Genomic DNA, 24,024 nt, shown 5'->3' with positions numbered 1-24,024 from the left:
TCATGCCATTTTATACTCACTGCACTGGAGGCAAATACTACGAATATAACTTTTTACTCTTAAACACGTAAGTAGATTTTACAAAGGAAGCATGTGTAAAGCTTGTAAATATTTATTATTTTATAGGTTGAAGTAACAACAGTTAGGCACCTCTTACTCATAGGCTAACAATTTTAGGCTAACTGTATAATGTTCAGTGACTGTTGAGTCAGTACATTTTTCAATAATACTCAGGTCAAGTACTTTGTTACTGAGTAGTTTTACCTTGTACTTTTACCTGAGTGAAGGATGTGAATACTTCCCCTGCTGGAGTCGCAGCCAGGCGTTGAAATGAGCGCAGTGTGTTGTTGTTGTTGTTTTTGTTGTCAACAGAACGCAGCAATTAGAGGCGCGGCGCGCGCGAGGGCAGGGCGACACCCGGTGTGAGAGTCAGCACGCGCCCCCCTGCTCCGCGTCCCGCCTCGCTGCAGTGAGGCTCGTGCTCTAATGAGAGGGATTTAATGGATTTACGGCGGCGGTGGATTCCTGTGTGTCCGCATGCTCTTGGCTCCGCCGACTAGAAACGTCTGTAATAATTGGTGAGCCGCCTCCACATTAACACGAACCATAGAGAGAGAGAGAGAGAGAGAAAACAACTGCATCTCCTCTCCACTGCTTTCCCACGGCCATGATGAAAACAGGTAGCCCAGGCCAACACAGATGCTGTGCAGTGAGAAGAGGGTTGTGGGAGTAGGGAGAGTTTGTTGCGAGAAATCGTAGTGAAGGTAATTTTCTCACATTTTGTCATGTGGACATGCGTTTGACGTAGAAGTTTGCTGTTTGCAGCAGTCTGCTGTGAAGTGACACCACTATTTTACACAGTGGCCTAGCATAAGCATTAGCAAGGGCCAGGCAGGTGTAGCCTAGCATGGAGAGGAAGCTAACATCTCTATTAAAAATATATCAGGCCGCTATCAAAAAATACTTTGGCTTTACATGTCGTTTAGAGACAGATTTTTACTGTTTAGTAAAAAAAGATAGGCCTGTTGTATGGAGGGTTTTAAGAGCCACAGTGAAATATATTAAGTACTTGAATTATTTTTAATTAAATGCCCAAATAAATGAATAAATACATCATTATGTAAGAAAATATATTTATATATTAAATATATGTGATATATTTATGTAATAAAATACTTAATAAATATATAATTTTCTAATGAATTGCTTAAATAAATGGACAATTGTTTGGTTTTCATGAGCACTCTTTTTTTTAATTATTATGTTTCATTTTCATCTTACAGACCAAACAATGTGGCGAGTACAAGCCAACTAGCAAACACACATACCCCATATTCAAAAACAAAACAACACCAATAAGAAAAGACAGCAACCACAGAAAGACAGACCAGACTGAGACATATACACCAAAGTTTCAGCCTAAACAAAACATGCGACAAAGAATGTCCCACTCGGATATCTCATTGTAGGGACTTCCACTAAGATCAGGGAGAATTTAAATGTCAAATGATGTGTTCATGAGCACTTAAGTAAATCTGGATAAAGCAATAAATGAAGACAGGGCCTCTTAGAAAATGTATTGGCATTCATTGGATTGATTTTTGTCATTGGTGAATGTTGTTTAATTGCCATGTGAAGGTCAAACTCTTTTTTTATTTGCCACAACAGAAGCCTATTCTTCTACCAACAAGGCTTTGAATTTAGAGGCACAATTCTAGTGTGTAATTCCTCTTTGATCCAACCTTTTCAGACTGAGGCGCTCACCAGCTGTCACTGAGCCACAGTGTCCTCTGCTTTGTCAATCGATAGGTCTGCTAATTTATTGTTAATATGTCCATTGATCAAATGTCCTCTGGGACCAGATAGAGAAACAGCACTTAAGCCCGGCTCAACTAAATCCCTGTGTAACATTGCATTAAAGTGAAAATTGCCATGGTGGGTCAACTGAATGAATTGCAAAAAGCCTCATTAAGAAATCATATTATCACCATTATATTTTATTTTCTAACTATGTATATAACGGTGATTTAATACTATTAAAGTCATTTTAAAAGCAACCAAAATATGTTTTATAATGATTTTTGTGTTATTGTCAAGCTGGCATGAGCAGAAAATATGTGATTTTGTGTTTCCACATGTATTCATAATGGATAAGAAAACATGTCAACATTTATATCACATCTGACCCAAATATCCTGTCTCACAAACCTCATCTGATTTTGATAAATCACATCGAAATGAAAACACCGGCTACAAAACCATGAGCACTTATTGAGTTAACAAGTCAAATTCTTTTTCTTTCCTGTCCCAGCTCACCACTCGCAGGACAAAAGAAACATTTAGTGTCTGCTTGTTTATTCCTGTGCTCGCTCCGTATTTATTCACTCCTGTCACTCATCTTTTTTTTCCCCCTCTCTCTCGACCTCGCTCTCCCCTGCGGCTTTCTCTCACACACAGGCGGTGCGATGGCGCTGCAGCAGAGAGAGAAGGATCTGGGTGACCATCTGAAACCAATTATGGCGGCGCTGCAGCCACCCAGAAACTCAGTGACGGATGGGGATCTTGTATTTATAGCTGGGGTAATTGGCAACACTCAGACACACACACACGTAACACGCACACACACGAGGAAGTACAAAGAAATAGACACTTTTAAATGTACACACATAAGGCACAGTTTGTGTTTACACTCAGGGATAGACATCACACACACATACACACACATGCACAGGCCTCACAGGCAGCAGAAAAGGTGCAGTGCGTGTCTTGCTTGCAGTCAAAGTGACGCAGCCAGCATATGAATCAAAGTCCTTTGTCATGGGAAGACAAATAAGGCTCAGGGATGGCCGGAGAGGTATGTTTGTGTTTTCCACGGTCTAATCAGAGCTGATGTTTACAGCCGGTACTGCAGCCGGGGACAGAGGTTGTACATCTCAGCTATCTGTCTCGGCCTGTCAGCGCGTCAAACCTGCATGTGAAAACATATACAAAACACATCTGCCTCTTGTTAGCCTCCATAAATGACTGCCATGTGGTCTGCTGATAAATAGGCCAGTCTATTTATTGGAGCACAACAAATTGGCTACAAACACTGACAAGGAATTGAAGAACTATAAATATTGCGACGTGATGAAACCTTTAAACGTGCTGCAGGTATTTTATGAGGGGTCCCACTCCTTTGCCTTTTTTTATGTAGTTGGAGGTATTTCTTTTGACTGCTTTCTTCTTTCACACACCGCCTTGTTAAATAGGTGGGGGGACAATGGCACTCTCACACTGAGCAGGTTCAGGGCTGAGTGTTTGTGTGTGTGTGTGTGCGTATGTGTGTGTGTGGAAGGCTTGGCCGCAACTAAGCTGAGCAGATCCGCCACTTGAGAACGATAAAGAGCCCTGTTACACCCGAAATCTCAGAGAGACGTAACCAGAAATTCCTGAATGAATCGGCAACAGACAAGCCCTAAACCCCGTGTAATTACATATTTGGAGTTTATCGGGGTTTATGCGAAAATGCACAAGTTTCCCTTCCCTGGTGGTCCTTAAACACATCCATATGTTTCCATTTCTGCTCCTCCCTCTGCGCTCTCTCTCTCTTTCTCTCTCCTCTTCTCCCTCCTCCTTTTTTTTTTATCTTCCACCTCCTATTTTCCCTCCCCATGAAAAATGGCTGTGGTGTACAGATGGATGATATGACCCGTTGGAGTGGTGTTTTCCTATTGTTAAGTTGTTGTTGACTCTCTAGACTCACAGTGGGACAGATCCAGTTTGGTGTTTCGGAGTGTGTCGAGGCCATCAGCGCCGGGGCCAGAGCTCTTGGTGGAACTGTGTGCAAACAGAGGAAGCCGCAGCCTGTCCACATCGCACAGACTGGAACACACACACAAATCTGGGGAGGCCTTCTATCGTGTGTGGGCCGGTTTTTTCATTTCTTTTCCCTCCCTGTCTGCCTCTCTCTCTCATTCTCTCTCTCTGCTTCTCCCTGCTTGAGAAAACCGATCTGTTTTAAAACACGTGCTAAATATTACCATATTTACATTTTCCTGTTTCAAGAAGGCAGCAGAGGGGGAGTGTGTGCTGTGGATTTTTCTTTTTTTTCTCGCAGTGGAAAGGTCTCGGCTCGGGGTTAGGCTCTGTTTGAAACTTTAAACCTTTTTCATGCTTATTTGTTTTATGATTCTGCAGGGCACTGTGTTTACACTAAGAGTGCAACATCTGGATTAGATAATTTGTTGGGAATTAACCGAGCCCGAATGCTTATCGACCTCATCTGATTACATCTGTTTGATGTTTGGTGCTTTTTTTTTCAGTTGTTCGTTATTTTCCAGCCAGCTCACTGGTATTTCGTTTTTGCTGTACATTTTTGTTTGATATATTTTCAGACAAATGGAGGATTAACATTGTGCAGCATTAACCTTCCCTCTAATCACCAGCAGACCCCCCTCAACATACCCTGTCACATCTCTCTAGTCAGTGACTAGCAGGGCTCGCCCTTCCATAATGGCTTATTCCCAATTAGATCTCACTGGTAATGTTTGGCTTTCCAGTGACGCATGAGACTGCTGGAGTGGACATGTCAGTACAGTGGCTTCCATGTGCATTGCATTAAGAGGACACATTAACTGATTTAATCAAACCTCTAAAAGAATAATCTTAACCTTGGTGGTTTAAATGAAATTTATATTTTTTAAAAAGTCAATAACCAGAAAATATATCCAGATTCTCTACTGGATGATTGCCTGTAAATATTATGTAAGACCGAGTTGTCTTTGCCTTACGGCTGAAACAATTAGATGGTGAAATGTAATGGACGTAAAACGTGTGTTCACGTTCTACGCTAGACTACTCCCTGGGTTTTAGTAAGGGTGGCTGAGCGAGAGTGTTAATTAATCATAGAAATCATCAACATGCATCAATAATTTTATACTGTAATCGCATGGTAGCCCTCTGAGTTGGAATCTAATTGAATCATGAGGTGAGATTCCCACCCCTAAGTTTCTCTGAGTCTCTCTCTTTCTCCATCTCTCTCTCTTCATCACTGTCTTCATGTATATTTTATTAGCAGCAACCAGCAGCTAGAATACTTCACTCTGTCGCACAGTTAGTGAGTCGTTTGCTCCAGATAGTTCAACAAACTTGACATATCCATTAGGACTGTTTGAGCCTAATTGCTCTGCCACTTTAAGTTTATTGGGGTTTTGAAGCATCAGGCTGCTACATTAGAAATCACAAATCCGCAGTGAGCCAGTTTAGCACCAAACCAGTTGCATACTTTGATGTATTTTGTGTTCGATAGCGACATTTGACCAGCTTTATAGGCGACTACACAGTATGACATCTATCTGACTGAAATGTTCATAGATAAGGTATTGTTTCAAAGTTTTATTCATGTTACTTTTAGTCCCGTTTGCCAACTTCCTTACTCACTTTCTGACGTGTCGTCTGATGTTTTCCCAGAGGTCATAGCGACAAGCGACCAAATGACATTCATCTTTACCCAGGGTGTCCAGAAAGGGTCCTGGGCTGGCACTGGCCACCCCTGAAGTATTGATTGTCCATGCCAAGTGTCACCCCATCATCCATAAATGTGAATGGCTGTTAGGATTTGACCTTAGTCCGAACCAGCTGTTGATGAGTATTTTTGAATTTGTTTTGAGGACTTGAAATATAACACATGGGAGCGTATATTATATTTGTTTGGTCCCACTCTGTTTTGTTGTGATTGGTAAGACTATTCATCTTTCTTTTCTTTGCTTTTTTTGTATTTTTGCAGCTATCATGCAGCTCATCAAGAGCTTTCATTTGGTCTATATATATATACATTTTACAGAAGACGTTGCTTATGCCTGTCCGGTTATCATCCCTCAATATATACAGTGACACAATAGAAATCTTCAAACTATATACCATGGTAGCTATCTTTTAATATCTCTGGGTGTGGCATAGCAAAATGAGAAAATCGTCTCTAAAATTGTAACAATTGTAATCAACTGTATTGATATCACAATGTAAAAACTACATATACCCTGATAGAGGAATTTATCCATATACCCTACCCTTGTCTTTTGTGTTATGTGGTCGAGGATGTCTTTAACTTCCTGTGTTGACACTTTCTTGTCAAAAACACTGTGACTTAGATAACGTCTCAATTAACACTTTTCTTTTTAAAGTCCCTCAACAGTAAACTAATGGACACATGACAGGACATTTCTCTCTGGCTCTTATCCACGCTACTGACTTTATCTGACTACAACATGTCCCCCCTGGCCTCTATCGGGCTTTATCTCCACTCTACGATCCATTACAAAGCTGCCTGCTGTCCCCTGGGTGATCTGCCCCGTCCCCTCTAATCTGGCCGAGCTGCTGCGATTCCATCACTCCCGTCGGTCGAACCACACAGAAAGATTAGTCAGACTCTCCGTCCAACAGATGTGTCCAGTGCTTGATTTGTGTGTGTTTTATTGACTCTGGCCATCTGTTAATACAGTTGCTGGTTCCTCCTCTTGTGTTTGTTGATGCACACAGACGGGGGAGCCGAGTGCCAGAAGAAACATTCAGCAAAGGAAGAGATGAGAGATAGAGACAGAAAGATAGAGAGAGAGAGTGGAGAGTATTATGTTATAAAATGCTGCTGGTTTAAGTTTATATTCCTGCATATAGAACAGAAGAATTTGTTCTTGTTTTTAGTGTAGTGTGAACATTGATCCAGGATAGCACACAAGCGGTTTTAGTTGATGAATGAGTCTCAGATGTTCGGTGCTTTCTGAAAACAGTGAGAGCGTGAATTCCTTCACCAGGAGGAAAGTGAAAGATTGCTTTAGATATCTGAAATTCCTCACAGTACCATTCCTTACATTCCCTCTCAACACCGAAGGAGCAGTTGCTGTCAGCAGCAGTTGCTGTCAGCATTCTTTGGATTGTCCATTTGTGTGTGCCTGTGCATGGTAGGAATTTCTGCCCATGTAAAAGGATGATAATGCCCAACAGTTGCAGTCACTTGTGTTGGGGTTGTTGTCTTTTCTTGGACATTCCACTGACTCCTCATCTTCCTCCTCTGTGTCACTCCTCCTCACAGCCTTCACTCCCATGGTGTCTTTTTCCCCTCTCCTCCTGTCTCACATAACATTTGTATGAATGCCTTGGAAGCCGCAGAGCTTATGAAAACTTTTGCCTCACATTAATTATCCTCTGTCTCACTAAGATGCCTAAAAGGTGAGATAGATTACATCTTAAAGCTTAACCTACTCACTCAGCAAGAATTACATCATTAAGTCATCACGACCTCAGACTATATTTTTACTCTGACCTGTTTCATCTCACTGGCTGCCCTCCTTCCCTGCATTCCTCCTGTGAAGCTGCCTGTTTACCCACTGAATGGAAAGTTAAAGTCTGCCCTTAGCTGCTTTAGCCTCTCTTTTTACGTCAACGGGTGATGTTGCTTTCTTGCTGCCCTCTCTGCCGTGTCATGATGATGTGATTTCTTGACACGGGCGTCACTCGGCCAAGCTGAAACCCCAGAACTCCATGTGAACCTGCTGAAAGGGAGGTGGCGTCCAGCCTGGGTAAACACAGTGTGAGGGGGTTGGCCAGGGACACAGACTGTTGGTCCTAAATGTGGAGGAAAAACGTCCAATAACTGGGCCTGTGGGGAGCGAGCAGGGCCAAGGCTAACCCGAGCACAGACTCGCTGGGAGCAGGGATAGTAGTGAAGTTGGATCGCAGCTGCTCCGAGGGACGTATAGGTAACAGAAGGGATTTGGATCCGTGTCTTGCAAACAGGAAATCATTTTCCCCTTTGCAAAGCAGCAAAGTTTAATTCACTTCTAAGTCAACCTAACGTGCATTTTCTTGAAAGTAAAAGTTGGAAAATAACCATAAAATTGCTGCACTAACCTTTAAGCAAGTGACTCGGGAATACGTGTATTTAATCATTTAATGAATTACAGTTTTGAATTACAGGTTAAACTGAGTAAACTGAGAGCAAATTGACCTCAACTCTACAAGGGAGACATTTGAGCTTTACATGGACATGCACTGCTACTTATGTATCCGCCCTTCGTCCTGTACGTTAACCCCTCTGAAGAGGTATGGATATCGCCCTTCAAGCTTTTTTTTTTTCACCTCATTGACTCCCTGTTCCCCCTTCAACTCTGACCGCTGGAGGTTTAAGCACAGGCCGGGCAAGCAGCAGGGGTTCATGGGAGGAAAAAAAATCACATAGAGAGAACACTGTACTCAGCACAGAGCTAGAGGTGTTAACAGTAGTTGTGTCTATGTGAGGCAGATTTGGGTCATATATGAAATAATTCTTACCGTGTATTTTAACCTGCATGAAGTGGCAGGTGTGCTGGGTTAACCCAGTCAGAATAACTCTGATGGTATCAGAAAGAAAAAGTATGATTTTCAGAGACTTTCCTGTGTTTTTTTGAACTTGTTGGCACTGTGAGGCGGTAACCTCCATCCACCCAGCAACTGCAGTATTTAAATACGCTATATATCTACATACTGTAGACTCATATATGAGCACCAAGTAGGGTTTATTTTGTATCTGCTACATGTAGGGAGGCACTAGCAATTCTGGGCCAATACTGGATTTTTGGAGCATAGGCTGGTACCGATATCAGGAAATGATCGATAATTGGCCAGTATTCTACATATCATAGGTGTTATTGACACTGTCCCCACCACTTTTTTGAAATGGCCACTTTTGTCCTCATCACTTTATAAAAGAATAATCAGTTTAAAATGTGCTTCCAAAAAGTTTGGACCAAGACAGGCTAACTAACAAATGAGATTAAATTGATTTTCATGCGCCATTATGCAATTTTTTTCCACCCTGATTACCTACTCTGACCTCATACAATCCCCTAATTGCATTGCCTAAAACTGTATCAGATGAAGAACATTTAAAAAGTGTTTTTAAAATCTGAGAGCGATATATTTGTCAGGCCAACATCGGCCAATAATTTCTGCTGGCCGATCGGTTAGGCTGGATCCGATACCAATGTTTTTTTTGCTGTTTTACCTTTTGTGCAGGAAAACAATGAAATCTTCATTACAAAAATAACTGAACTGTCTAAAAGTATTTCAGCCGTTCATTACACTATCTCTGACAGAGCACAAATGATTTTTCTTCTAACCCTTTATCCAAATGATAAAGGGTTAGAAGAAAAATATACATCTATCTACTCAATGAGAAGAATTTTTTACTTTTTAACATTCTTAATTTTGTACTTAAATATTCTTCCTAACTGATGGAGAAGAGCCCTGAATATATAAATACATATGCTGCATCCAAACAAGACACGTAAGTCACACAATCATGAAAAAAAATGTGTAAAAACATTGAAATTATGGCAAGATAGCTGATTTCCGTTTCATCATATTCAGATAGACTTATTTGTATTTGTCTGTGCAAAATTAGGGCAATTTTACTTGACATTAATAAGCTTATTTGCCAAATTCTACATGTAAAGAAAAAGTCAAGTGCAATTTAACCCTAAAACAAGTGGGAGTGTCACTAAACTTGCGTTTTCATGCGCGAAAAGGCAGGCATGTCAAGAACCAGTAGCTCATGAATGTGCCAGGCCAAAATTGATAACAAAACTGATAACATACAACAGATAAACATCGGCCACTGCTATCAGTGAACGTCGCCGTATTTTCCGATAGCAGTTGGTACCATTCAGCCAATAAATATGTGCGCCCCTAGCAGCAGGTGAATAGAAAAATGCTGGTTTAACAATTTTAACACTGAAGGCATATTCCCTAATGAATTATGATAAAGCTTTATAACAAAATTCATGTATTCAAAGATTGAGCATGTCATTTTCAAGTCATAATTGCCAAAGGAATTTGTAAAACATAAAGCACCATTTAATGGTTGGAAGAGATCTGTCTATTTTCTGTTACCATGAGGTGACGGCATGTTAATTATACTGAGGTCATCACTCTTCCCACAATGACCAACCTTGTGCTTTGTCATCGTGTTTAAGGGAATAAAACCCTTTTGAACTTGTTCTGATTCAGCCCCGTGGCCACTTGCGCCACGTCCACCCCAAGTGCTACCTCACAACCTCCGGGAGGCAGTTCATGCTTTAATTGGCACTTAAGGAGTTAATTGACCCCAGCGTTGTTGGGGGGGGGAGTCGAGGTAGCAGGGTGACGGGGGGGCTTGGGGCGCAGGTGAGGGTGGAGAGGATTGGCCCAAGGTGCTTCCTGTGTCACATCACCAGTGGAGGTACCCATCAACCCCTTTGAACCAGGACACAAACACTGGAAACACTTTCATCGCGCCGATGTGTCATCACAGCCGGGTCCCATGTATATGTATGGGACTGTCTGAAAATATACAAAGTCCAATTTGCCCGGGACAGGCCAACCTCAGGATAATGAATCACATGTGATGTGTATCTGATATGCAGCCTGAGTCATCACCAGATGTTTCGACAGGATTACTTCCAGTTCTGGAGAAGAACAGTGGATTTCCAAAGAGAAACCAACAGCGCTCCATCCAGTAAGACAAAGAAAAGAAGTCAACAAACATTCACCGCCAAGATGAGTAAAACAGAGGAGTTTATGAAAATTCTGCGCTGGAACGCTCCCAGTGCCTCTGGAAGGCAGACCAAAGTGTTTCTTATGTCTATAATTGGGGGTACACATGCCAAATGAGAGGAGTTTTGAGGTCAAGCACAGAAGAGGAAGTAACTCGGGCACCAGGCCCTTCAGATAAAAGCTTACAGGTGGAAGCAAGTACAGTCCTACACATGTAAGCAAGCTGTGCTGCTTGTTTGTTCTGGTGTCTGTTTGTATGTGGAAAACGCAGCTCCCAGCGCATAATATGTTTGCTCAGTCGCAGCATAGCATGCACTCTGGATAACATCGGCTGTCTCTTTCACTTGGCAACAACACATATGAACCTGTGTGAATTTGTGAACCCATGTGCTAAACTCAGCACACTGACATAACCACACAAACACAGAGAGACGCACGCATGCACACCTCTTGTTCTTTCACACATGTGCTTGTTTTTCCTCCTTTGTAGTTCGTTCGCACTAATGCAAAATAATTCTTGAGTTGAAAACATCCGTAGTTTTTTTGGGGGGGTGCTTCGTCTCTATGTGTGGGTTCCTGCGTTTGCCCCTGTGTGTTTGCACCCATGTGTGTGCATCAGAGAGGGACGCCCAGCAGGCAGTGTTGTTGTAGGTGAGGGTGAGGAGCCCCCTGATGGGCAACTGTGGCAGAGAGGCCAGCTTTGATCAAAGGCCCAAGAAGAAGAAGAGGAGGAGGAGGAAGATGAGGAGGAGGAGGAGGAGGAGGGAGGGGAGAGCAGAGCAGCAGGCTATCCAGAAGAGAGAGGAGGTGAAGCAGGCCTGCAGAATGGGGGACCCGGGACGACAGAGTCCTTAAGCCCACAGTGGGACCCTTCAAGAACCAAGAGAAAACACCTGCTTCTCTGCTACCAGCACACTGGGACAGACTGGCTGGAAAATTCTCCCCTGTGCTGAAATGTAAATGTTTATGGACGTCGGTGTTGAAAAATAATGCAAAGGGTGCACTAAGACGTCACTTTTCTTTTCTTTTATAAGATTTGGAGCAAAACTGCGGACGCCAGATCTGACTCTACATTAGATTTCCTCCTCTGATGAGATGAAAAAAGCGGCTGCATGCTGCCTAGTTTTCCAAATAATTGAATCATGTATTTATTCAATAGGCTCTCGGCAGAGTATTGATTGTCGACAGATTGGGTTACGCTGAGAATCTGTGGGAAGTCTCGCAAAAGGAGACGACCTAACCAAGGGCATGTGTGCAGACAAATGTATTCAGACGAAATTCATGTTGCTTAGGTCATTCTGGCTTCACATTTGCCCTGAGGGAGACGTATTTAATTAAGGCCTTCAGTTCTTCCAAATAAAACGCCTTCACTCTGACCTCTCGCTACTTAATTTTGCTTTTCTGGACTGGATTTATGTTTGAAATTATTTAACAATATTTTACCTTCATACATTTTTCCTTATTTTTCAAAAAAATGTTCACATAAAAGGTGTATTTCTTCGCTAATGAAATGAATAAACCAAAGGAGACGCTGCACAACTCTGGTGTGAATTTGAATATTTCACTGTAATAAATATCGTCCCATAGAGCCCGGGATATTTATCGAAGCTTTCGCCACATTGTGGAAATCCTGCAAAGCTCAGGAGCTAAAAAATGTTTTTTAAAAAAATGAAATAAAAGTAGTCTTTGAAACACAAGGTCGTGCAATGTTGAAACAAGCCAGCTTTTCTCTGCCAAGCACAACTACAAACATCCCTCCAAATCCAGGCTTCATTGGCCCTGACGCACTCTGGGAGAAAATTAAATTTGACAAAATAAATTAATGCCAGCACACCACTTGGACTTCAGCTGTACCGACATGCAGCTCATACTGTTTGATGTAACATTTGTAAAATGTGTTAGCTGTAAGGGATTTTTTTTTTCCTCTTTGGGTACTGATTTTTTTAATAACCGTGGCAAAAATAATGGAAAAAATGCATTTATGACCAAAATGTTATAGTTATTATTATTCATATATTTGAGCCCTTTTATAGGCTAATTTATTTTGTTTATTACCACAGTTTTAATGAGTAAATTCTTAACCTTATAATTTATTTAATTTAATAATAAATGTATTTTAAATAAATAAATATCCTACTCATACCTTTTGGGTCTGATTTTTACTATTCAAATCAATTATCTGCAGCAAATTATATTAATAAAATCAGGATTTTTGTTCTAGTCTGTGGGTATTATGTAATGGATGATGTTATTTGGTGGCCCAGGAGTTGGTCCATGAATCACAGCAGCATCAGGGACTGTATGGAAATAGAGAACATGTGTTTCAGCTTTGACTGCATGGTGCATCTTTCATGCTGTTGTGCGCTCGCTACAACGACTGACAATTGTTTTCTTAACCCCTTCATACACCTGCATAATGTAGCAACAATAAATGATGTTTGAATAAGGATAAAGACGGATCAGGGAAGAACAAAAAGAATGAAATCTGGCGTTTGTCGGACATTGAAAATGGGTTTTAAACAGTCAGACGAGGCTTTGCTGGCAGGAGAAATAGTGAGTGCGGGAGTGAAGTTGTGATAAATGAGTGAGGGGCGGCTGGTGTGTGCAGCCCAGACAGTTACAGCCTGTCATTTACCCCGCAGGTCCTCATGTGGATCACAATAATGGCATCAAACCCCCGAAACTTTTCGCGAGTGAAAATCAAAGTATGATGATGCTCACTTGCTTTAGGATTGAATCTTACTTGTTTTCTTCCCCCCCAGAAACAACCTTTTCCTCATTGATGTCAAGAAAATTGCCCTAATTTTGCGCAAAACAAATCACAATGAGTCCAAATGCAGGCATAAAAACGAAATCAACTACTTTTGCCATCATTTCTTTCTGTCTTTCTTTTTTTCTTTTCTTTCTTTTTTTTTTTTTTTACTAAACAATCTCCACGATAAATGCGTGACTCAAGCGACTTGTTCGGATGCATCACATATATTTTTGGATCTGCTCCTCATTGATGCTAAAACGGACACTGACTTCCGTTATAATTATGGCTGTGTTGATCTCCGTAGAGAGAGAGAGAGAGAGAATGACGCTTGTTTGGGGCCGCAAGCCGGAGCCTGCTGCTCTGCATGCAATGGGAAACGCCGGCCCTGCGCTGCGCTGTTTAGTGTGGTTTCCGAGGAGTACCGATGCCATATGCGCGGCCTGTCCTGCATGATGCATGTGCGCCTTGTGGGGTACGCTAAAAAGGAAAAACAACAATTAGACATGAATGTGTGTGTCCAAACAAACGAATCAAAGGGCCGTTGTGTTTGTGGGAAGATGACTGGTGGGGGAGAGATCTTCACCCCCCCCTCTCTTCTCTCCCCCTCTCTCTCCCTCTCCGGGCTGACCCCGCCGTTTGAGTCCTGCGGTGCAGGGGCCGAGACACACAGATGGGCTGCAGTCTCTCTTTCACTCGCTCCCCTCACTCTTTCATTATCTGCCTTTTTACTCCCAATTCAATTCATATCAACCCAGTGCAGTTTCATTCACCGGCTTTTGGATGATGCCACACACACACACAGACACACACACACAGACACAACAAACAAACAGCAGTCAGTCCCAGACGAGCAAAAATACTGTGTTGTTGTGGTTTTTCCTGCAGGCACGTGAGGATGTGGTCGCTCTCCATCACATGTAATAACAGGACCGAAGCAGCTGTCATGCTTAGGTCATCGTGCTTAAGAACAATATGAGGCGTGATGATTTACTTAAGATGATGGAAAATGGTCGCAAGAATGAAAAAATAAACAACGACGATGACAAAGAAGACTAACAGTAGATTTAGATGATATTTTATATCCAACAGATGTTTGTTTGTTTAGAAATAGAAAATTACTCCCCGGCCTCGATTTAATGTCTGTTTTGTGTGATGTATATATATTTAGTAATAATTTTTAAAAAAGTATGTTGCTGATTTAAAATTATCCCAAAGCAATAATCGCGCGTTGCGCTTCAAATGCGTGAAATCTCCGCGCATGGCCGCCTGTGTGGCCCCGCAGCGGTCGTAGTCTGCGTTTAGCTCCGCTGTCCCGACACCAAACAGTCTGAGCCTCAAACCCCTGCTCGGTTTCTGTCCCTCTCAACCTCCCAAGCTGCTATAAAGCTCCAGAAGTGCATCGAGTCTGAATGGACCTGGAGGGCCAACAAAGCGCAGGAGCCGTGGGGCCCCGGCCGCGCACAAGGCTCTGTGTTTGCGAGCCTCCGGTGGCTGAGACGAGGCGGTGCATGCGCGGGGGTGACTGAGGAGGTGGAGGGACGGAGGGTGGTGGTGGTGGGGGGGGCTCCCTGTGCATTAGGCTGTAATAGGTTTGGGATGACTTAAACGATTTGTTGACTGGGACAATAAATCTGTTGTGTGTTTCTTGGCATGCTGAGGGGAGGATTACAAGTTGTCACACAAAGGAATGCAAATTGCAAGCCAAACTCTCCGAGAGGCCTGTGGAGTAGCCAGCTATTTAGAGCATTTGTGCGGATCCCTGCTCCTCTCTCTCACTATTTTATGTTTCTCTATTAGTCCTAATAACCGTGAAGGGCCTGAGAGTAGCCACTGTATTCATCTCAAATCAATGGCTTTCCCGCACCAGGCCCCACAGACCTCCGCATTTCCATCCTATCGAGTGAGATGACCAGCAGGACAATTGGCGTTAAGTCTCTTTCAGGCGGCCAAATGGAAAATCTTGAATCCTAAACGACATTTTCTCCCCCACCCCCTCCTTTTTTTTTTTATAAATAAAATCCACTCTCCATATTTTGCACATAGTTTCTCACTGGTTGAACCCTGAAGAGGCCAAAGGTGAGATTCAATTATAATCTTTTATAATTGAATATAATTGAAGAATTTAAATATATATATTTGTACTCTCTCCCTCTCTCTCTCTCTCTCTAGCTGGCAGTTTTTTCCTGATCCACTTGTTATTTGTCAGTCTTTTTTTTTTTTTTTTTTTTAAATCAATGCGCTTATTCATGAGGTCATTTTTTTCCCTTCACTTTCGGTTCTTGGTATAGTCTTTAATGATTTCACCGAAGCTGAGTTTGCAGTTCTGGCTCCTCTGTCCTCACTCACACCTCCTCCTAGCGACTGCAGGCTGAAACACCGGGACAGCAGCCTCCTAAATCAGCTGAGCTGCAGCAGCAATAACAGCAGGTCGACCCCGCTTGAACGAGCAGTAGCAGGATTATTAATATCGGCCTGTGAGCTTCACTTTAGCGGCGATGCTTTGCCCCCCTCTTTTTTTTTTTTTTTTGCAGTCGGTGCTCCTCAGGTGAAATCGCGCCGCGCTCTGTGTGCCAACTTTCTGTCAGGCAGCAGATGCCTGAGGCCGGCCGGGCGAAACCGCAGGACGCGGATCAACACGGAGATAGCGGAATTATTCCCCTCAAATCTCAGCAGTAGTCGGTCTGACCCACCGCTACAGTCGAGCTGAGAGGAAACACAGACGGGTCACGTTACTGCACTGTGTCAGACGGTCCCCCTGAAGCAGCCTCCCACTAAAAGTCGCAATGAATTCAGACAGATAATGAATAATGTGATTTAAACTCTATATCTAACATATTGTACGCGTTACTGCGATATTTTAGCCATTAACAGTATTTAATGACAAGCCTGATCGATTAAAGATGCTTATTAAATTAATTTCTTCAAGAGGAACTTGATTATGTGTATTTAGTAAGCAGTACATATTTATGGGCTGAATGAAGGTTTATCAGGTAATTTGACAAAAATGATATCAAAAGCTTTATTTTGAAATTATGTATTATTGTATTTAATAGATATTACATTTTAAATTTGACTGCAGTTTTATATTGTTCTTAGTGAAGCCTTCTTACACAGAAATAGAGATACAGTAAGGGAAAACTTCATAAATAAGTACCAGGATGGTAAAAAAATAAATAAAACTGTGTGGTGCAATAGTTTGTGAAAATAAAGTAGATTTATATGTCCTAAAATCCATGGGTGGGAGTAACTAATTACATCTACTTAAATTACTGTAATTAAGTCATTTTTTTGGCTCCTTTTTTGAATATTTTTTTCAGGTCTGTAATTTAACTTAAGTATGCATTACACTATGTAATCTACCTAGTTACTTTAAAGATCATAATTGAGTACTGAGTACAATTTGAATCAAACCTTTAATCTGCGTTTTTAATAAGGCTATGCGGCCACAAACAGGCCGATGATATATGGATAAAAATAGAATTAAAAAAACAAAAAAACAACAACTTTGCAGCAGGTGTAGGTTTGTGGCAGGAGTTGGGAATAATTTAGACTGAAGATCTGGAAAAACAGAAACCTCTTTGATTGGATGTCTGCTATTGATAATGCATTAAACACCATCAGTTGCAAAATAACTAATACTCTGAGTACCATTTGAGAAGAATACTTGGTACTTTTACTTTACATAAAATTGAGCAATATTTCAGTAATGTAACTGTACTCGTACTTGAGTGGTCTTTCCACCACTGCTTAAATCACCATAAAAGTAGCATATACACCATAAGAATCTGCATACAACTGAACTATTTCTCTAGCTGTAAACTCAGGGGTGCCCTAACTTAACACTTAAAACTTGACAGCAAACCGCTGTTGTATTGTGAAGATGCAAAATGGTGTCAGGATACCAACCCTCCTTAATTGACTGACAGCCCGTGCAAAGTGTCACTCTGCCTGCTATTCTCAGATCATAAAAAATAATGAATAATTACAGTATGTATCCTACAAATTACGGAGAATTTTCACCTCATAAAAAATAAACCAGCATACACATCAAGTAATATAATAACTTGCTGAATAAATGTTTATTTTCTTTCCACTCGAAACATTCGGTGGGCCAAATCAAACTTTGGCCTGCGGGCAGCCCTGCTGTAAACAGTACAAGTAGTGCAAAGAAATGAATACTTCTTGAGGTAAAAGTAGCTTATTATAACATTATTTTTGTTGTGCTCAAATGTTTATATTTGCATACAGTAAATAGTTTTAAACAAACACCTGCGCTACACAGCACAAGTAACACATTAACTGAAATATCTAAAAATCCCTTGTGTATTGGTTTAAGCTTATCTTGATCTCTGCAGCACCCATGCAGGCTCTCCATAATAATGCATATACAGTATGTCTTTGTTATTTGTTATATAAGACTTCGGCGCTGCACAATGTTTAATCTTCAGTTCCAGGTTTTAATCTTGTAAGTCGAGGCTGCTTCAGAGGCTGATCACCTGATTCCTGTAATGAGCTCTGATGGTTGATTCATAACTGTGATTGCAAGGAGTCAGTTTCATGTTATGACTGAGCCGCGGGTTGTTTTAATTGGCGATCAGTCTGGAAAGTAGACACACACACGCACATTATGAATGCACACACACACACACACACACACACACACACTACTGCACAAAGAGCCTACACTTCGCCTCACAATATTCGACGATGCATTGTTTTCCACCGTTCGCCCAAGGTTACCATGTATGTGCCTTCTCCCCCGCGCTTCTACGCGGCACGGCAGAGATAGTTTAATTAAAGAACAACATTGTCTTAGGGCAGCAGCACTCCTTGCAGCGAGGAATGCCTTGTTTTCAGTGCTGCGTCAGGACAGAAGAGAGAGCATGCCGCCTACGTTGGCTGCTGCTGCTTACCTTCCCCTTGCTAGCTTATATGGCCCATGCTCTCTCAATAGCTTTTAATGGTGCGATTGTAAAACACCTTGTCACATGAAGGAGTTGCAATGATGTTTTACAGCCCCCCACCCCCCCTCCCAGCTTTCAAAGATGAGCCATAATATTGCCCTCCGTAACTTTTAAAACAGGCTCGGTGTGTGCAAAGAGTTGCATAACGCCACGGGCCATTATTTTCAAATGCACACTTCAGGACGGGAGTTTGTGTGTTCTGGTGTGTATCATAAAGTGAGTACTTAAAGACAAGGCCGCGGATACGGACATAGATATACACTGGCTACACATGCACAGAAACAAATTAATTTATATGTAGCAGAAAAGAGATATATTATCTTGAGGAAATATTTGGTCCATCGTTGAGCAGAAGCGAATACTATAGCACCTGGACAGCTCACACTGAGGGTTGACAGACAGACGGACACGGTCAAAGAGAAGGAATTAAGCCTCGATCACCTCCTCTTTTTTAAAAAATCATTTCACTGGTTATTAATTTGCTCTCCATTATCTTCCTGTTTTCACTGAACGCTGGTGTCTGAATGCTGATCTGTTGGCCCCGGCCGGCCACATGATGTCTGAGGCGGGCCGTTTAAACAAGATTTTTTTTCATTTTTTATTATTCCTAATCAACACGATCGTAACCCCCCGCAGAACAAAGGCATGAATATCCATTTCCAAGGAAAAGGGTGAGTGCCCTCTCCATGCCCCGCTCGCCCTCCCCGCCCCTCCGTGTACTGTACTTGTTACCCTGGTAACCCCATGGGCAGAATGCAGATCAGGGGGACCAACGAAGCGGTCCCCTTGTCTCCCCTCACAATTCACCCTGATGATGACTAACACTTTTGTTCATGGAGAGGGCAGGTGGGAGTTACAATACGCTTCAAATCATTGCCCACCCGAGATCTCCCCTTTACTTACCCCCTCCAGTCCCCCCTACATATCTTTCTTTCTCTTTTCTTCCTTTTCATCTTTCTCACATATTCCCTCTTTCTTTAACATTTGTGAATAATCCATTTTCTCCTTTTTCTTTTTTTTCATACTCCCACTCAGGGATGACAGTGAGTCCCCACAAAGCTCGCTCGCAGCAGACGGCGGTGCTGGTTTGCGAGAGGTCAGTGTTATCTAAACAGACCCATTGGGCTATTTGCTATAGCACCCTCCATCAGGCAGGAAGCTCCGAGGAATCAGCCCATCACTTCAATCAGCCACGACAGCATACAATGAATTTATAATGGCTGGAGCAGGGCGAGGAATGAAATCAGATGAGAGACGGAAACAGAGAGAGAGAGAGAGAGAGGGAGGGGACAAAGAGGGTGAGGAAAAAGATGGAAAAGAGGAGCGTAGTAGAGAGAGGAACCGGTCTGTGTCAATGACCACTATGTGGGGGAGTGTGTTGTTTGTTTGTAGTGTGAAACAAACAAGTGATTGTGATGTGAGGAGATGGACTGTGACTGTGTTTGACAGTAAACTTCGAGGTTACATCTCAGCCATGTGTACTGTACATGCTTGTACAATGTTTTTATTTGAGTATATGCACAAATAGACACACACAAAGCAGCTCATATGGATGCATTTGTGTGGGTGTGTGTTTGTGTGCGGTTGTGTACTTCTGTGTTTATTGGCCTGTGTGCAAAGAGAGGTAGTAATCTTATCGCTATTCAGAGGGTAAGTACATGTGACAGTAGAGATATACAAACTCTTGATCAATATCTTGATAGATTGTCAGATAATGACTCTTCAGGCAGATATGGACAATTGCTTCAATATGTATGTTTTCCTGGCTGGTGCGCAGACAGCTTGGCTAAGAGCCACCATCCACAATTTAATGTTCCAAAAGCCGAGTACGGCCCGGTCTCGGCTTGGACTGACTGCAGCCGGCCCCTACACTCACTCCCCCAGCGCAGCCTCTGCCCTTTGACCACATTAACCGGTGCAGTCAGACTCATCTCCCAGTCTTCTCTTATCACCTGGAATCAAACATTAAAAGAGGGAGGGAGCTGGAGTTACTCATAAAGTCAGAGAAATATGGGCGCCGAAAGGGGGAGAGGCAGAGACAAAGACATTAAGAGGCAGAGAGTTGGATTTAAAATGAAAGAATAACTGCTACCAAAAGATGAAAAGTGGATAAAAGGAGAGAAATAGACGGAAGGAGAGGAGTTAGTGACCACGCCATGTCACCTCGTCCTATGAGCTACCACTTCCTGCCTCACCGAGTTTGGCGTCTAAAACAAGCAGGGCGGAGTTCAGCTGTCGGCAAACAGGCTGTTTTTACGAGTACTGTTCCGCAATTACCTGTTACCTTGACTGTCGCGGGTTTTAAGAGCGGCCTGGCCTTGGAGTTACCTGGATACACCTGGAGGAGAGCGATAAAAAGAAGAGACACAGGGCGGGAATGAGCTCCTATCTGAGCAGCCCCCAAAACTCCATCTGTCTGTCTGCTGTGGCACGACTGCTGGCGCCCACACACAAACCCTGTCTATCTGTCTGTCTGTATGTCAGTCTGACTCCATGTGTGCTATAATAAAGCCAAGTTGTCTCAGTAATTTCATCGTCTAAGCCTATATATGTTCCTCAGCCGCCCTCTTGCACGTGCACATACGCATGCACGCACAGTTCAAGATTTCAGGCAGGTGGTTTGCTGATAGTGATGGGTAGGAAAATATTTGATGTCCCCAGCTTGGCCATTTAACATTCTCACCCTGTGCTCTGACCTTAAAGAGTGCGCATGCATGCATACGGCGTGCATGGGTTTGTGTGTGTGTGTGTGTGTGTGTGTGTGTGTGTGTATTCTGTGCTCATGTGGATCAGCGCAGTGCATCGCTGTGTGTTTGTTCACTTAGCTTTTAGCCCCAGTTAGCCGGTCAGACCCCCACAACCCTATTCACACACACAAACCGTCCTATTAGCGGGACTTATCAGAGCCCATTTGACCTCCACCTTCTCCCTGACCTCTAGAAGGTGGAGGTCTCCATCCCATGGGAGAGCGGGTCAGCAAGGCAGAAGTGTGCAAGTGTGTGTGTGTGAGACGGGATGGGGGGCTGCTCTGCTGTCTGACTGTGAGCAAACACTGATGGTCAAACACACGGCCTCCTCCACCCCTCGTATTCTCTCTCCCTCCCTCCCTGCCCCTCTTCTGCGACTTCACCTGTTTTCATGTCACAAGTATTCAAGCAAATTCACTTTTCCATCGCAAATTAAATATATTTAAAGACATAACATGTAACATTTCTGAATTAAAATGTCTAAAAATGACTAGACCTTTATTAAATATTTTGTTTAGTTCAGTACTTTAACCCCGATGATTCCAACAATGGTAAAACCCAGAAAAATCTGTCTTTTTCTTTAAAGGGGAAATATGTAACAATTGACGACCTGTTCAATTCAAAACATATAGGAGGCAGCATATCACTAGAGTAACTGCTACTGACTGTAGCTGCCATTAGCTAGTTATAGCTAGCTAGCTGTATGTATTGTTTTGGAGAGATATCGACTGAAGATAGCATGCAAACCTTGTCCTTTTTTATAATACCAGTTCGAGCTGGCACTGTGGATTGCTAGCTGCACGGCTAACTGAGATAACTGAGCTAACTAACTAACGGCAGCTACAATTAGCAGGAGTTAGCGGTTACTCTGGTGATATGCTGCCCCTATTTATATGAATTCTTACATATTGCACCATTAAGGCCAAGAAATATATCATGAGATTTCATTCTGCCTGACAAAACTTGGAAAATAAAAGTGTTTTATAATATTCTAGCTTTACATTTTATTATTCATAGTTGCAAAAAAAATGTGTTATTATAACTGAAATTTTGAGGAATGAACACACTCACTCCGGGCATGCTAACTCCTCCCAGCCTCCAGTACGATATAGTTACCACTGATGGGGTGGGCGCCCAGCCATTCAGCGATTTTCACATCTTTCCTCGATGCCATCTCTGCTTCTTCTCCCTGTTTCTCTCTGCTGTGCCTCTCCAGATTACTCTCTCATTGGATGGGTGTCTTTACCTGCATAGAGCACCGCAAAATTGTCCCTCATTCGTCTCCAACAAACCTACTGCCAAATTAACCATCCATCCAAATCTGCCCCGCTGACCGGCCTCCAGCACAATCACACAGCCATTTCTGTTTTCAAAAAAGAAACTGACGATATATCACATTGTGTCCGTTCCCTTGTGCGCTCTGATTTGTTTCTCTGTGTAATATCTGGCACGGTTGGAGCTTGACTGGAAAATGCAGGCATATCTCTCAAATTTCCGTTGTGTAAACTTTAAACATAATACTTTCCTTTTAAAATCTCATACCTCCCACAATCAAGTTACCAGTTTTTCCACAAATGGGACTTCTGAGACAGTTCCACAGAGCTGAATGTTTGTGCTGCAGAGTTAGCTTTGCAGTCCAGATTGGGTGAATTTCAAATCTGGAAGAAAATATCTGCTGCTGCGAAGAAAAGGGCCTAAGTTAGAAGAGCAGAGCAGAGCACATAGAGCACTCTCTTTAGAGGTCTTCTTTCACACTCCTCCATCCTGTGTTCTCCAGCAGACAGGGTCTTCCATTGAAAGGGAACAATAGGGTTCTTAATCAGCAGACCTTTCCCCTACCCCAGTTCCTGGGTCAACTGATGGCCCACACTGCTTTGTAGCAAGTGAACGGCATAAAATATATGTTTATGAAAAGGAGAATTAATCACAGTGGGTATCTTTGGATAAAGTCATATTTGTTGTTTTTTATACCCTTTCTCCAGCTCTGTCTAGGAGGGCTTTCATGTGGCTGTAATTACCATATTTCATTAGCGTGTGGAGTGTCACCGCTGGAGCATCAAAGCGGTTGGCTCTTCGCATGTGCGGCGACCACTGCCAGGGAAGTACACAACTATCTGTTTTTTTCCCAGAATAAATTCGCCCGCGCCTGTTTTTGAGTGCACTCTCTCCCTCAAGCTGCTGTCGATATCAAAGAGAACCCATTCCGCATGTGAAGTGCCCCTTGTGCAGAATAATAAAGCAGTGCATCATGGCAAAAAACTGTGAAACACAACACTCTCACCACCATCCCTTCAATGCACACGCAAGACACACATGCGCATGTACACACGGGCGCACAAGCACACATGGTATTCCTCTCTCCTTTGTACCTACTTTACTCTCCTTCGTACACATTCACTCCTTCTACCTCTGCACTCAAAAACAAACTATTTTGGCCTGCTGCATGTTGAAATACAGAACCAGTGGTGCAACATAGCTGTGTTAACTATTCTCGTACTTTAATTACTTTGATTTAATTTTGTGTCCAGCGTAATAATGCTGGACACAAAATGCATAAAGTAATAAACAAATCCCAATACAAAAGATCCAAACTAACCAGTAATATACTCAGCCAGCTGTTTGCTTGTCCATAAACTACTAAAAACACATAAAAGAGCTATTGTGCTGCATTGGGTGACATATTTCGTCAGTACGCTGACAATGACCTGCATACTTTTCCCTCACCTTGTGAAACTAAGGGAGTGTATAGAGCGAAACAAACGCCCACTTTTTGAACAGCCCTGGTTCCAGTGAAGAAGTGAATTTCCCATTCAAGCGAGCCAACTACAAGGTGAATGGTGACCATAAAATGGAGCAGAAACTTAAAATGTGGAAAATGGAGTAATAGGTAAAGGTACAAGACTGTGTATATAATTCTAGAGTGAAAAACTACTCATCCCATGAACCATTTCAACTGATTCTTTTCTGATTACTTTCAGTTAACAAACATTAGTACACGGCCTGACTTGCA

The 24,024-nt window shown here is 42.5% G+C and overlaps 1 protein-coding gene across 4 annotated transcripts in view; it reads left to right on the top strand.

Moving 5' to 3' along the window:
- Positions 1-470: 470 nt before the first annotated feature.
- Positions 471-24,024, top strand: part of LOC311259106 (uncharacterized protein) — a 76,964-nt gene continuing 53,410 nt past the window's right edge. For 2 of the 4 annotated variants that reach the window (XR_014622820.1, XR_014622821.1), the window contains exons 1-2: positions 471-578; positions 2,458-2,579. Coding sequence is in view for 1 of the 4 variants with exons in the window: in XM_084355976.1 (XP_084212102.1) it covers positions 668-680; positions 2,458-2,579 (135 nt within the window). In the remaining 3 variants the exon portion in view is untranslated. Of the gene's footprint in view, positions 579-638; positions 765-2,457; positions 2,580-24,024 lie in introns of those variants that run through there. The other 2 variants (XM_084355976.1, XR_014622822.1) reach the window with 2 other exon arrangements.

Source organism: Pagrus pagrus (genome assembly GCF_965226575.1).
Source record: "Pagrus pagrus genome assembly, chromosome: 6".
Lineage (NCBI taxonomy): Eukaryota > Metazoa > Chordata > Actinopteri > Spariformes > Sparidae > Pagrus > Pagrus pagrus.
Note: the sequence above shows the minus strand (reverse complement) of the source record. Positions and strands in the feature narration are given on the sequence as shown.